This window comes from Tarenaya hassleriana, unplaced genomic scaffold (genome assembly GCF_000463585.1).
Source record: "Tarenaya hassleriana unplaced genomic scaffold, ASM46358v1 Cleome19, whole genome shotgun sequence".
Taxonomy (NCBI): domain Eukaryota; kingdom Viridiplantae; phylum Streptophyta; class Magnoliopsida; order Brassicales; family Cleomaceae; genus Tarenaya; species Tarenaya hassleriana.
The window spans coordinates 1,693,341-1,704,935 of record NW_010965304.1 but is presented as its reverse complement, the minus strand read 5'-3'; the positions used below and the strand labels follow the sequence as shown (position 1 = coordinate 1,704,935).

At 39.5% G+C, this 11,595-nt stretch overlaps 3 protein-coding genes across 3 annotated transcripts in view; 1 reads left to right on the top strand and 2 right to left on the bottom strand.

Moving 5' to 3' along the window:
• The window catches only part of LOC104811050 (peptidyl-prolyl cis-trans isomerase CYP57), a 4,338-nt gene extending 3,879 nt beyond the window's left edge, over positions 1 to 459 (bottom strand). The window contains exon 1 of the mRNA XM_010537588.2: positions 184 to 459. Within this exon, the coding sequence (XP_010535890.1) occupies positions 184 to 403 (220 nt within the window). The 5' untranslated portion in view covers positions 404 to 459. The remainder of the gene's footprint in view (positions 1 to 183) is intronic.
• Positions 460 to 1,921: 1,462 nt separating this feature from the next.
• LOC104811048 (probable plastid-lipid-associated protein 8, chloroplastic) lies at positions 1,922 to 3,659 on the top strand. Its single transcript, XM_010537586.1, has 4 exons — positions 1,922 to 2,321; positions 2,689 to 2,812; positions 2,971 to 3,150; positions 3,320 to 3,659. The coding sequence occupies exons 1-4, from the start codon at positions 2,091 to 2,093 to the stop codon at positions 3,508 to 3,510; spliced, it is 726 nt and encodes a 241-aa protein (XP_010535888.1). The 5' UTR covers positions 1,922 to 2,090; the 3' UTR covers positions 3,511 to 3,659.
• Positions 3,491 to 11,595, bottom strand: part of LOC104811049 (ABC transporter G family member 38) — a 9,506-nt gene continuing 1,401 nt past the window's right edge. The window contains exons 3-26 of the mRNA XM_010537587.2: positions 10,206 to 10,531; positions 9,905 to 10,025; positions 9,720 to 9,808; positions 9,535 to 9,619; positions 9,264 to 9,423; positions 9,103 to 9,179; positions 8,962 to 9,015; positions 8,783 to 8,873; positions 8,413 to 8,714; positions 8,036 to 8,317; positions 7,614 to 7,930; positions 7,365 to 7,525; positions 7,182 to 7,285; positions 6,937 to 7,093; positions 6,732 to 6,842; positions 6,526 to 6,629; positions 6,123 to 6,455; positions 5,746 to 6,036; positions 5,546 to 5,629; positions 5,328 to 5,461; positions 5,006 to 5,233; positions 4,740 to 4,911; positions 4,397 to 4,651; positions 3,491 to 4,296 (exon numbers count right to left, since the gene is read on the bottom strand). Of these exons, the coding sequence (XP_010535889.1) occupies positions 4,039 to 4,296; positions 4,397 to 4,651; positions 4,740 to 4,911; positions 5,006 to 5,233; positions 5,328 to 5,461; positions 5,546 to 5,629; positions 5,746 to 6,036; positions 6,123 to 6,455; positions 6,526 to 6,629; positions 6,732 to 6,842; positions 6,937 to 7,093; positions 7,182 to 7,285; positions 7,365 to 7,525; positions 7,614 to 7,930; positions 8,036 to 8,317; positions 8,413 to 8,714; positions 8,783 to 8,873; positions 8,962 to 9,015; positions 9,103 to 9,179; positions 9,264 to 9,423; positions 9,535 to 9,619; positions 9,720 to 9,808; positions 9,905 to 10,025; positions 10,206 to 10,531 (4,296 nt within the window). The 3' untranslated portion in view covers positions 3,491 to 4,038. The remainder of the gene's footprint in view (positions 4,297 to 4,396; positions 4,652 to 4,739; positions 4,912 to 5,005; positions 5,234 to 5,327; positions 5,462 to 5,545; positions 5,630 to 5,745; positions 6,037 to 6,122; positions 6,456 to 6,525; positions 6,630 to 6,731; positions 6,843 to 6,936; positions 7,094 to 7,181; positions 7,286 to 7,364; positions 7,526 to 7,613; positions 7,931 to 8,035; positions 8,318 to 8,412; positions 8,715 to 8,782; positions 8,874 to 8,961; positions 9,016 to 9,102; positions 9,180 to 9,263; positions 9,424 to 9,534; positions 9,620 to 9,719; positions 9,809 to 9,904; positions 10,026 to 10,205; positions 10,532 to 11,595) is intronic.

The following is an 11,595-nucleotide window of genomic DNA, read 5'->3' as shown; positions in this document are numbered from 1 at the left end:
GTTCAGCAGACACAAAAGTCGAAATCAAGCAACAAGATTAAGAAAACCCATTCGAATGTCCCTTTGCAGAAACCTTTGCAGCTCGAATTACACAGATACATACACATACAACACTCAATCAAACACACTACCCGTATCCATGTGCATACAGAAACTCGAAAAGCATATAGAGGATGAAATTACCGGTTCCGGAGCCGGTGGGATCGCCGCCTTGAACGAGAAATCCGGGGATAACACGGTGAAAGATGGTGTTGTCGAAGTAACCCTCGAGACAAAGTTGAACGAAGTTTCTCACGGCCTTTGGAGCTTCCTTCGGCCATAGCTCGATGTCGATTGGTCCGTGAGTGGTCGTCACTACCACCTTCCCCTTCGTTGGGGGCTCGAGCACGTACACCGTCGACATCTTCTCCGATTACGCTTCTTCTTCTCGCTCAAATTCTCGTTCCTTTGCTTTGCAAAGATACGCGGAGTCCGGTTAGCTAATTAAACCAAACCGGTTAACCGGTTAATTTCAGAAAACGCATTACTTAGAACAATTTTAGCATAATTGTGTGATTAGAAAACAATCGAACTGATTTACCTCAAAATTTGGATGATATTACTGTTTCACCCCTAATGATTTTTTTTTTTGCGAAGGAAAATTAGCTAGAGATTGTATGTTCTGGTTATAAAAAAAGGCAATTTGCATCTATTTTTTAAATGTTATAATTATATGGTTATTATTTTATAAATTTAAATTTTTTATATAAACAAGTACCCCAAAGATCAATGGACATAATTTTGTAACAATATTTCACCAGACACTCATAAAAGAGTCGCATATGGTGCATCGGTTATAAATTGGGGTAATGGCAAAAAAAAAAATATGAAATTTGGGTATTTGACAAATAAATACAGAAACCTTTATTTTGATAATAAAATACACAAACTTTTGGAATAATGGCAAAAAAAAATTAATTTTTTTTATTTGGCAAATAAATACACAAACTTTTATTTTGGTAATAAAATACACAAACTTTTATATTTTTAGCGCAAACCTCCACGAACAATAACGACGTCAAAAATAACGGAACCATCAACACGTCATCTATATTTGTGAATATCCGTATCCGATATAAAAATTATAAAATTTTAAATTAAAATTAAAAAACAATTTTAAATATAAATAAATTATATAGGTCATTTATATTCAAATTTTAAAATTTAAATATTTAAAATTAATATAAATATAAATATAATCATAATCTATCATATACAAATGCATTCAAAGTTTAAACATTCTAAATCTCAATTATATAAAATATTTCTTAAATATATCTACAAAACATGTAAATATAAAGTATTTTAAATTTCTATACCAAATTATTCTTATATTTAATAGTATTATTAATTAGTACGAATCAGATTGAATATGTCGGATAATTCGAATTTGATATCTGTATCCGATCCGTAACCGATAAATATTTCAAAATAAATATCTGTATCCGATTCGTACGTTCTGGATATCTGAATATTTATATTTATATTGATTTTAAATATTTAAATTTTAAAATTTGAATATAAATGACCTATATAATTTATTTATATTTAAAATTGTTTTTTAATTTTAATTTAAAATTTTATAATTTTTATATCGGATACGGATATTCACAAATATAGATGACGTGTTGATGGTTCCGTTATTTTTTTTTACGTCGTTATTGTTCGTAGAAGTTTGCGTTAAAAATATAAAAGTTTGTATATTTTATTACCAAAATAAAAGTTTGTGTATTTATTTGCCAAATAAAAAAAGTCCCGTTCATGTTTTTTTTTTTTTGCCATTAACCCGTTATAAATTACCAAATATACACGTATTTATATATATTCCCCGGCACAAATGCTTCTGTTTTTGCAGAAAATACAATTCTTTCTTTCTTTTTTTTTCAAATTCTTGTGAAGGAGATAACCCGAGAGGGAAATATCTGCTTACGTGGCAGCTGCTTATACGTTGCAAATCACAGTGTGGGCCCCTTCCTCTTCCAAAATCATACGTGGCACCAACCAAAACGTGGTATTCGTCTCGCTCCCTCTCTCTCTCTCAAGCAACAACAATGGCGTCCGCAGCTCCTTCTCTTGCAATTTCCTCGTCGTTCTCCGATTTCCGGACTCAGGTTCATTCCTCTAACCGACCGAATCTTCCGTTCTCGGCGTCAGTTCCGTGCAAGAACCATTCACAGAGTCAGAGAAGATTGAGACTCCCCGTCGTCGTCGGTTCGGTCTCGACGCCGAACGCGGAGCTCCGTACAGGTCCCGATGATCTCGTTTCCTCCATACTCTCCAAGGTATGTTATCTCTTTTTCGCTGGAAACCTCTCCGGAATGGATATTCGGCGCTTGAATCTGAATCCCGATTTTGATCGAATCCAGTCAATTAGTGTTCCATGTTATGGAATTTTTTGGGTAATAAAAATCTGTGTAGACAAATCTCTGGCAATAAACAGCCGTGATGTGTGACATATCGCCGGATTTCTGCTTTATCTTTCGCCGGAAATCTCTTTGGCGGCGATATTTCTGATGTATCTTGATTTCGATTGAATTCTGTCCTAGAGTGTGTAATGTTTTGGAATTGGTGACTGTATATGCAAAATCTCTGGATGCTTTCTCCTCTGGTTTTGGAAAAGATCTGAAAAGAGAGAGTGTGTTGAAACAGGTTGCGAACAGTGATGGAGGTGTGACGTTGAGCAAAGATCAACACAAGGAAGTGACACAAGTGGCTAAGGAGCTTCAGAAGTACTGCGTTGACGAGCCTGTGAAGTGCCCCCTCATCTTCGGAGGTAAGACGACGATCACTAACAGAGAATCCTCATCTCGATTCGAATGCAGTCGCTTGTGTTATGCTCGAAAACATCTCGATTCAAATGCATTTGCTATTTTGCTTGTGTTGTGCTAAAAAAATGTCTCGTTTCGAATGTGATTTGCTGTTGATACGCAGAGTGGGATGTGGTGTACTGCTCTAGACCGACATCTCCGGGAGGAGGATACAGAAGCATGTTGGGGCGTCTCGTTTTCAGGACAAAGGAGATGATTCAGGCTATTGAAGCTCCCGATATCGTCAGGAACAAAGTGGCCTTCTCCGCATTTGGCTCTCTCGAAGGAGAGGTCTCCTTGAAAGGTGAATCCAATACACATTGTTTTGGATTATGCGAACGTTTCCCCACCAAACCAAACTTGTGTTCATTGTTAGTCTAGCCTAGATATGTCAAAATGGGTTTAATCGGGGTTTATGGGTACATCCAATCCATTTTGGCATACATATATAATCTGATAACATGATTCGGCAGGGAAGCTGAAAGTGATGGACAGCGAGTGGGTTCAGGTGATATTCGAGCCGCCGGAGCTAAAGGTCGGAGCTTTGGAGTTTAGATATGGGTTTGAAAGCGAAGTGAAGCTTCGGATTACTTACATTGACGACAAACTTAGGTTGGGAATTGGTTCCAGAGGATCTTTGTTCGTCTTTAGGAGACGTCAATGATTACTAACAAGCATCTCTTCACCCAAAAAAAAAAAAAAGCAGTATCTACATCTTTGAGTTCCAAAAAAATTGGTGGTGTATTCTAAATAAATTGAAAAAAAAACAAACAAACAATGTCGATGTTGATTCAGTGGAACTTTGTATCTTTAGCCATGGACCAGTTTGCAACTGGACCTTAATTAACTCTGACTCTAATTGTTTCTATCTTGAAAATTCAGTATTCACAAGTTTATTTTGATAACATGATAACAATAATCAACCTTAGAATTCTGTAATCTTATTTCCATACATTTGTTGAATGTAATTAATTGAGTCCTATTATGGAATAAATTACAGTTCTATATTTACTCCGCAAAATCCACGCCATGTCATAGTGAAGACACATAAATATATTGCTACAATATGGAAAACAAAATTACAATTATTTTATCCATCACATTGGTGCAATCAAACGCAAAACTATAGGATATACAATACGGTCCGAAAAGCACAACAATTTTGCAGATTAATAAGATGTGATTTTGAATCTCACCTCTTCTGGAAATTCAAAACCTTCACAGAAAACGCGTAAATGGAGGCGAAGAACACAGCGAACGCAATGAGGATAATAGACACAGCCCACAAGAAGTCATAGTTGAAGCCGTAGTAATCGCTCATGAACTGAGCCACCGTTTCGCCTGTTTCGAGCCTTGTTCGTGTGTCTCCGTACTGAGAAGACACCACTCCGTACGTGCTCCACGAAACCGGACATACCTTTGTGTACCATCTTATCCAACTTGGGATTCTCTGCCATGTTTCAGGAACATGTTTATTTTTTTTTTCAGACATGGATATGGATTCATGGATGAAAACGAAGAAAAAGGGCTAGGGTTAGATGATTACACACCGGGCTAGGAATGGCGAATCCCGAGAAGACGGTCCACAGAACAGAGATGATACCGTTTAATACCGCTCCGAATTCTTGGCTTGGACTGACTGAGATGATGGCGATGCCATTGAAGATGAAGTAGAGGATGGTGATGAACATGAAGAACAAGGTGAGCAAGAACTTGGCCGCTGTCCATTCGTATCCGATCATCGCGTAGACGATGACCGTGTATATGCAGGCCTGAACCATCGTGTACGGAATCTCGATCGCTACCTGGAGTGATGATCGATTTCAGAAAACGTAACAGGTTGTAAATGAAGTGTTGTTTCCTAGGGTTTTTCTTTCTTGTGACGCAAGTTACCTGCGCCAATGCGTAAGGCAACGCCGAGTACATTCCCGCAGCTCTCTCTCTATAGAAAACGGCTCGTCCGGCTATAACGACCGGACGAGCGGTAGCGGCACTTTGAGCTCCTAAGAAGTTTATACATGTTGTCATCGCTCCAACGTTGTTGAAGATATCTTGTCTTGATCCTCTGTTGCACGATTCATACGACTTATTGATTTCAGATCCAAATATATACGTATATGTATAGATATACCCTAGACCGACGTTTTCAGCATATGTACCTTCGTTTCCCGAGGCCGAAAAAGATGATTCCGTACATTATCCCCACAGCGGCGCTGAACCAAAGGCGAGAAGCGTTGTAAGGAACGTTTCTCCAATACGATCTGTGCTGCCTCCAGAAACAGGCTTTGAACTGAGTGAAGTAAGACTGTGAATACATCGTCTCGAAGTGGATATCTTGCGCCTCGGGACCGATTTGATTGATCTCCGCGATCATCTCTTTGTTTCTCCTGTGATGATTATCGAAATTTCCAGTTAGATATCCGGGTTTTTTTCGGATGAATTCTTGAAACAGATTCAAGGGATTCAAATGAGTTCTTGAACCTGTAGAGATCTGAATTCTTGTAAACTTCAGCAAATTTAACTCCAAGAACGTCTTCTTGTGCCCTTGTTGTAACTTCTAACGCCCATGTCGCGGGGTTGATCCCGTCCTTGATTCTCTCGACCCCTTTAACGCTCTGCCAATTTTCCGAAACATTCGTTTACATACGAAGAACGACAAAAGAACGATGAAGTAGACGAGTAAATCGTTGGAATCTCACCTGAAAAAACTCAATCAGTTGACAAGAATGTTGCCCGAGCGGTCCAACGTAAATTTCTTCGCCTCCTCTCGTCATCAGGATGAGCTAACATATATAAAACATGATCAAACCGCGAGATTTTATGGTTTCGGATCGAAACTAATATCATAAGATAAGCGATGGAACGTCGAGAAATTTCGATTTTTTTTTTCGTTTTCTACCTCGTCGAAGGATTCAAAGATATCGATGCTAGGCTGGTGGATTGTGCATACCACGGTTCTTCCCGTGTCGACTGTGTTTCTCACCGTTCTCATCACTATGGCGGCCGCTCTTGCATCCAATCCTGACGTCGGCTCGTCCATGAAAATGATCGAAGGATTCGCAACGAGCTCAACCGCTACCGTCAGCCTCTTTCGTTGTTCGGTCGAGAGACCACTAACCGTTGGATACCCGACAAGCATGTCCCTCAACGATTTCAACTCGATCAATTCCATCACTTCTTCGATAAAAAGCTGCAAAATTTTACAGACATGTCGATGAATTCACGTTCTTGACGATTTGTTTTCGAAATAAATGTGTCAAAATGTGCACAACTGACCTCTCTGCTGCGAGCGTCGATATCCCGGGGTAACCTTAACCAAGCCGAGTAAACGAGGGACTCGTAAACTGTGACAAGAGGCGAATGGATATCGGATTGCTCACAGTATCCCACAACTCGAGCGAAGCTTTCTTGTTTCTTAGGGAAACCCGAAACTTTGATGTCCCCTTCGATGTATCCGCTGTTTTTACGGCCCGCTAATACATCCATTAGAGTTGTTTTCCCGGCCCCGCTAACCCCCATCAAGGCAGTGAGAACTCCCGGTCTGAAAGCTCCGGTTACTCCCTTGAGAAGTTCCAGTCTTTCCTCTCCAAATCCGTGCGATTTCATCGCCTAAAAAACACACGGGATTTAGTATCGGAATCAGAAATATTACCACGAGATCGATATATATAGAACTCACCTTAGGCATATCGACCGAATATTTGATGTTCTCGAACGTTAGACAAAGCGGCTTGAAAGGAAGAAGCATTCCTTGGTCATCGTAACTCGTCATCGACACAACACCTGAATGTTTTTACGACATTGATGTTGCCTTATGCCTGTTCATATATGGTTGTAAAATGTCGAGAAGAGAGAAAGAGAGGTGTAGAGTCTTTTAGGACATACTTCCGAGTTGTCGTTCTGTTCGTGTCCCGTCCCTGGTTCTGTCTTGATCAGTTTTCCTCTTCTCTTCTACGCTTTCTTCTCGCTCGGCCGCTACTCGGGATTTCCCGTATTCTGTTGAAAGCAAATCTCGCTCCGTAAACGAGCCTACTCGATACAAAAAACAACGAAACGATGAACAGATTTTCTCGGTATCGAGGGCACTCACCGTTTAGATAAGCCAGAGACAAAGCAGTGATCGCATTGGACAACAATATGGAGACGATCAATGCTAGAATTCCGATCCAATACCAGTAAGATTCCGAAAACGTTCCTCGAGATTTCAGAATCGTCTTTCCAAGAGATTCTTTTGCTCCATCAAGAACCTGAAATATCGATTTTCGTACCACGGTATTCAGCTCTATAACCCTCGATTCCAAAGGAGAGCGATTCTTCATGTTTTCAGACACTTACTTTTCTCCATGAATCGCTCAAGAACTCGTTAACCGAGATCGCTGTCTGAACGTACATCAAAGGAGACGTCCAATATCCCCACACGAGCCATTTATGCACATTTTCTGCAGAGAAGCAAGATTTCGATAAGATCTTTCACATCCGTAACGAAACCTTTGCGAAATATATAGAGCAAGTACTTACTTCGTGACAGCACGAATCCGTTGAACGTTATGAGCCACATGAGAGCAAGACATCCGAGCGTGTTTGAAACCACATGATCCCGACTTATGGCGGCTATGCAACGAAAGAGTCCATAAGACATTTGTCCGCAGAGAGACAGAACAAAGTAATGCTTAAACAACCTTCGAAACAAAAGAAGAAACCGTAAGAATTTGACATTTCTGCGTGCAGACGTTAACCGAGAATCCGTTTATTTGCTCCGATACTTACATTGCAGCGCTCGGATTAAATCCGATGACATAGTATGTCAATGCAACCAGTATGATGACTTCTATGAAGGATATAGGGAAGCCGATGATCGAGGTTGGTAACGAGAATGCCCAAGACGGGAAAAAGAGGAAATCCCGCTGCTTGTAGAACACTGGAAGCTTCTCAATAGTCATCGGGAGCTCGAAAAAACCCGAGAAGACAACCATCTGCACTATTAGAAACATCGATCCCATGTAGATGTATCCGTCCTCTACCGTGCTGCGGTAGTTTTTCGATTGAGAAAACACGATGGCGATGATGATCCCGTTGAGTTCAAGCTGAAAATTTCGCAGGAGAAAACGTTTCAAAACCAACCATCTTATGCTTAATCATTAGAACAAACTTGATTTGAAGAGAGAAAGAGGGGAAGATTCAGATCTCACTTGAAATGACTTGAAACCGTAAACGAACATCGTTCTCTTCATCAGAAGGTATTCTCTTTCCAAGCAGTTCTTCAGTAACTCGAACTTGCTCGCCCCGTATTTGGTTTTCGTCAGAGCGGCTCGGTGGTTTTTCGATCTATCGAACGGGATTTCGAGCTGCTCCTTGATGGTTTTGCTGACATGGAACGACTTGAAAGCTTCTGAAAACTCTTTAACCGATACGTAACGGTAAGGCAGTTCATGATTAGCCCAGTATTGTTCTTGATCTTTTATCGATATCACCTGATTCATTCATCAACAACCTTAATGCATCAGAGAGATGTGTTCATTTCAGACAAGGTTAGATAAGATTGTGTTGGAAAAACATAAGAACTTACTTCTTGCAAGTAATCAGCAGTGCCTTTTCTTGCAGGACATTTAAACCCCATAGACTCGAAGAACTCGAGCACGTTTTCGCGGGGACCTTGGTACACGATCCGCCCTTCGGCGAGAAGGATAACGTCATCGAAGAGATCGAATGTCTCGGGGGGAGGCTGGAGAAGAGAAACGAGTGCCGTCTTGTTCAGAACGTGAATCATCTGTCTGATGCATTTGATGATTTGAAACGTCGTCGAGCTGTCTAGACCGTCGGATATGTTGTCCATGAAGAAAGCTCCGACCGGACCGACCAACATCTCGCCTGAGAAAATCGATCCCGAGGTTATTACAAGACACGTTAACAACAAAACAAGGATCCGAAACCTCTACCTGTTGTCACCCTCTTCTTTTGCCCTCCAGAGATCCCTCTGATCATATTGTTTCCGACTATCGTATCAGCGCATATATCAAGCCCTAATATCTATAAGAAGAAAAACGTTCATCGGTTATCCATAACATAAACCCTTTTTTGTGTATGCATTCGAATGAAAGCTTTTCTTTTCCTTTACCTTCAAGACATAATCTGTAACGACATCTTCCTTGTGTCCTTTCATTACAGAAACCTACGTATCAGAATTCTCACTTAGTATTTTAGCAGATCATATCATAAGAACCGGAAGCCTCTACGTCGTTAAATCGGATTCTTTTACCTTCATCAGAGCGTCGAGGTAAGGATCTGGCTTGATATTCAGGTTCTTCTCCCTTCTCAATAGCTCCACAAGCATGTCTGTTCTTGAAAATTTTACATCAAAACCAATGCCAGAGATTCTTTTTTGGATACGGAAAAGAATGAAAACGCCGAAAAACATACCATATCCCGTGCCGACACCTTGGCATTTCGCGGAAAACGTTAATGTTTCACGGACAGTTAGCTGGGGCAAATGAACATCGTACTGGCTGATGTATGCAGCAGTTCTTTGAGGCACAAACTCGTGAAATTCATGCCCGTTGTATGTAACGTCCCCCGAAATCTAACATTAAGTAACAAAAAAATCGTTTTGGTTAACTGATTGACAGAACTAATCAATCAATTTCGTCTAAAGGGTAAAGGGAAGAGCAAAGATTTGAAACAGTGGATGTACTTTGAGTCCTGCATCGAGTTTTCCAGACAAAACTTGAAGAAACGTCGATTTTCCCGATCCAGGTGGTCCTAAAAGAAGAGTTAATCTGTGATTTTCAGACAGCAAAATGACAAGAATGAGATCTCCATTGTGTTTAAAGTCACTAGAGAAGGCTAATCAGTGGAAATTCAACATTCTCTGTAAACCTGCCGGGCTTGATGATACCGCTAATGTCGGTAAGAACCGAGAATTTTTTCTTTCGATCCGAGAGAAGGCCGACACGAGCTCCAAAATCCTTTTCGAGGACGAAGAAATGAGATCAGAGGTGAACGAGAAATCCGCAGGGAATGATTACTTGGGAAACACGAAACATCGAGTTTTTTTTTTTTACCTCGACGATGTTAACAAAGGAGTTCATGATTGTGGGAAGAGCTCTGTTACCAACGTAGGCTTCGGCCGTCACGTTCACATCCTTGTATCGGACTTCGATTGTTGGTAGATCCAGTGAGACTCTGCGTTATACGAGTTTGCATGTGATATGGGAAATATAATACATGAAGGGTTATCCAAAATATTCATTATTATTCGAATAACTTTTTTTTTTGATTAAATGATCATTCGAATAACTTATGATTAGGTATATATATATATATATATATATATATATATATATATGCAAAAGAGGGTCTGACCTGTCAATACGTTTCTTGAGCCTACGAAGGTATTCTTCATGCCAATTCTCATCGTTGTTCGTAATCACCCTATCAAACAGCTCTCTTCTCTCCTCAAACCCTAAATTCTTCATGTCGAACTCCTTGAAATCGCCGGTAACGCCTCTCAGCACGACTTTTCGGACACGATCGTACGTCGAAAGACGCTGCAGACGCTCGAGGGCCGCCCACTGCATGGCCTCTTCCTCCTCCTCCTCTTCCTCTCGGCCTCTGCCACTCATCAAACTCGAGGTCTCTGACGTCACTCTGTAATGGCTTCCCATCTTTTTCCTCGAGAGATCTGCAACCTTTAGGAACCAAAGTTTGACGGTGATGATGATGGTTTAGCAAGCTCTTGTGTGCAAAACCTCCTACCTATGCCATGCATATATACATGCAGATACATGCGTACATGTGTATGTAAGTGAATTTGGGTGGAGATGGACACGACATGGGCATATGTGGTGAGTGAGATTGGGTTCTGGCCAGGAGCAATAAATGTCGGATTCTTGCATTCACGAAGCATGGATTTTTTTATTGCTACGTGTTAGGGTTTAGAGGTTGAGTTTGACTTTGTGGTCTGACCTAAAGATGAGTGGATATGAATTTACTGCTTTTATTTAAAAGGGATCTTAGAGTGAGAAACAATGGAATCAGATGTTTTGAGATATTCTATGGAAACAAATTGGTGGCTAGATATGTTTTTTTTATATACATATAAAGATGGCTAGATATGTTAAAAAAAAAAATCCTTTTGTATTTCCAAAAGAAAGTACAAAAAAGATGTATAAAAAAAATACATAAACAAAAAGGTAAGTTAAATGTTATTTAATTTATTTTTTTATCAACTAATATTTTTGGTTACTCATCCACAAACAAAGAACATTTTATAGTTTTAATAAGAAAATTTATAATGGATCTGATCTAATATACCATGCAAATATCTCAATTTTCAAGAGAATTAACTAACTTAACGTCTCATTAAATTCTTTTACTATTATATTATTGTTCGATTAGGATGATAAAATTATTTTTAAAAAATAAGAAATATTTGTGAATCGAGTTATCGAACAATGTTTCTATTAAATGAGGTTGATTCATGAATTTAGTGGAATTGTACTTCTTTATAGATTCTATCGAACAAATGGCTGACAAAACAAAACTTACATGGACACAACTGAAAAACGGGCCAAGTCGCTGATTTATGGGTTCACGTATTTTTGGATATATGTATATATAAATTCACGTATTTGATTTTGGCACATCAATGATTAAATCGTTTATAGTAAGAAATTAAGATAGATGTTCTCTATTGACCATATATATATATATATATATGGAATTGTATGCTTCTGATCTCGATTTTGGAGAT

Bases quoted from the DNA above. Each gene is read 5' to 3' on its own strand.
- LOC104811048 (XM_010537586.1), top strand. From the start codon at position 2,091: ATGGCGTCCGCAGCTCCTTCTCTTGCAATTTCCTCGTCGTTCTCCGAT. The intron at 2,322-2,688 runs GTATGTTATCTC...GTGTTGAAACAG, and splicing joins TTTCCTCCATACTCTCCAAG to GTTGCGAACAGTGATGGAGG. The intron at 2,813-2,970 runs GTAAGACGACGA...GTTGATACGCAG, and splicing joins GTGCCCCCTCATCTTCGGAG to AGTGGGATGTGGTGTACTGC.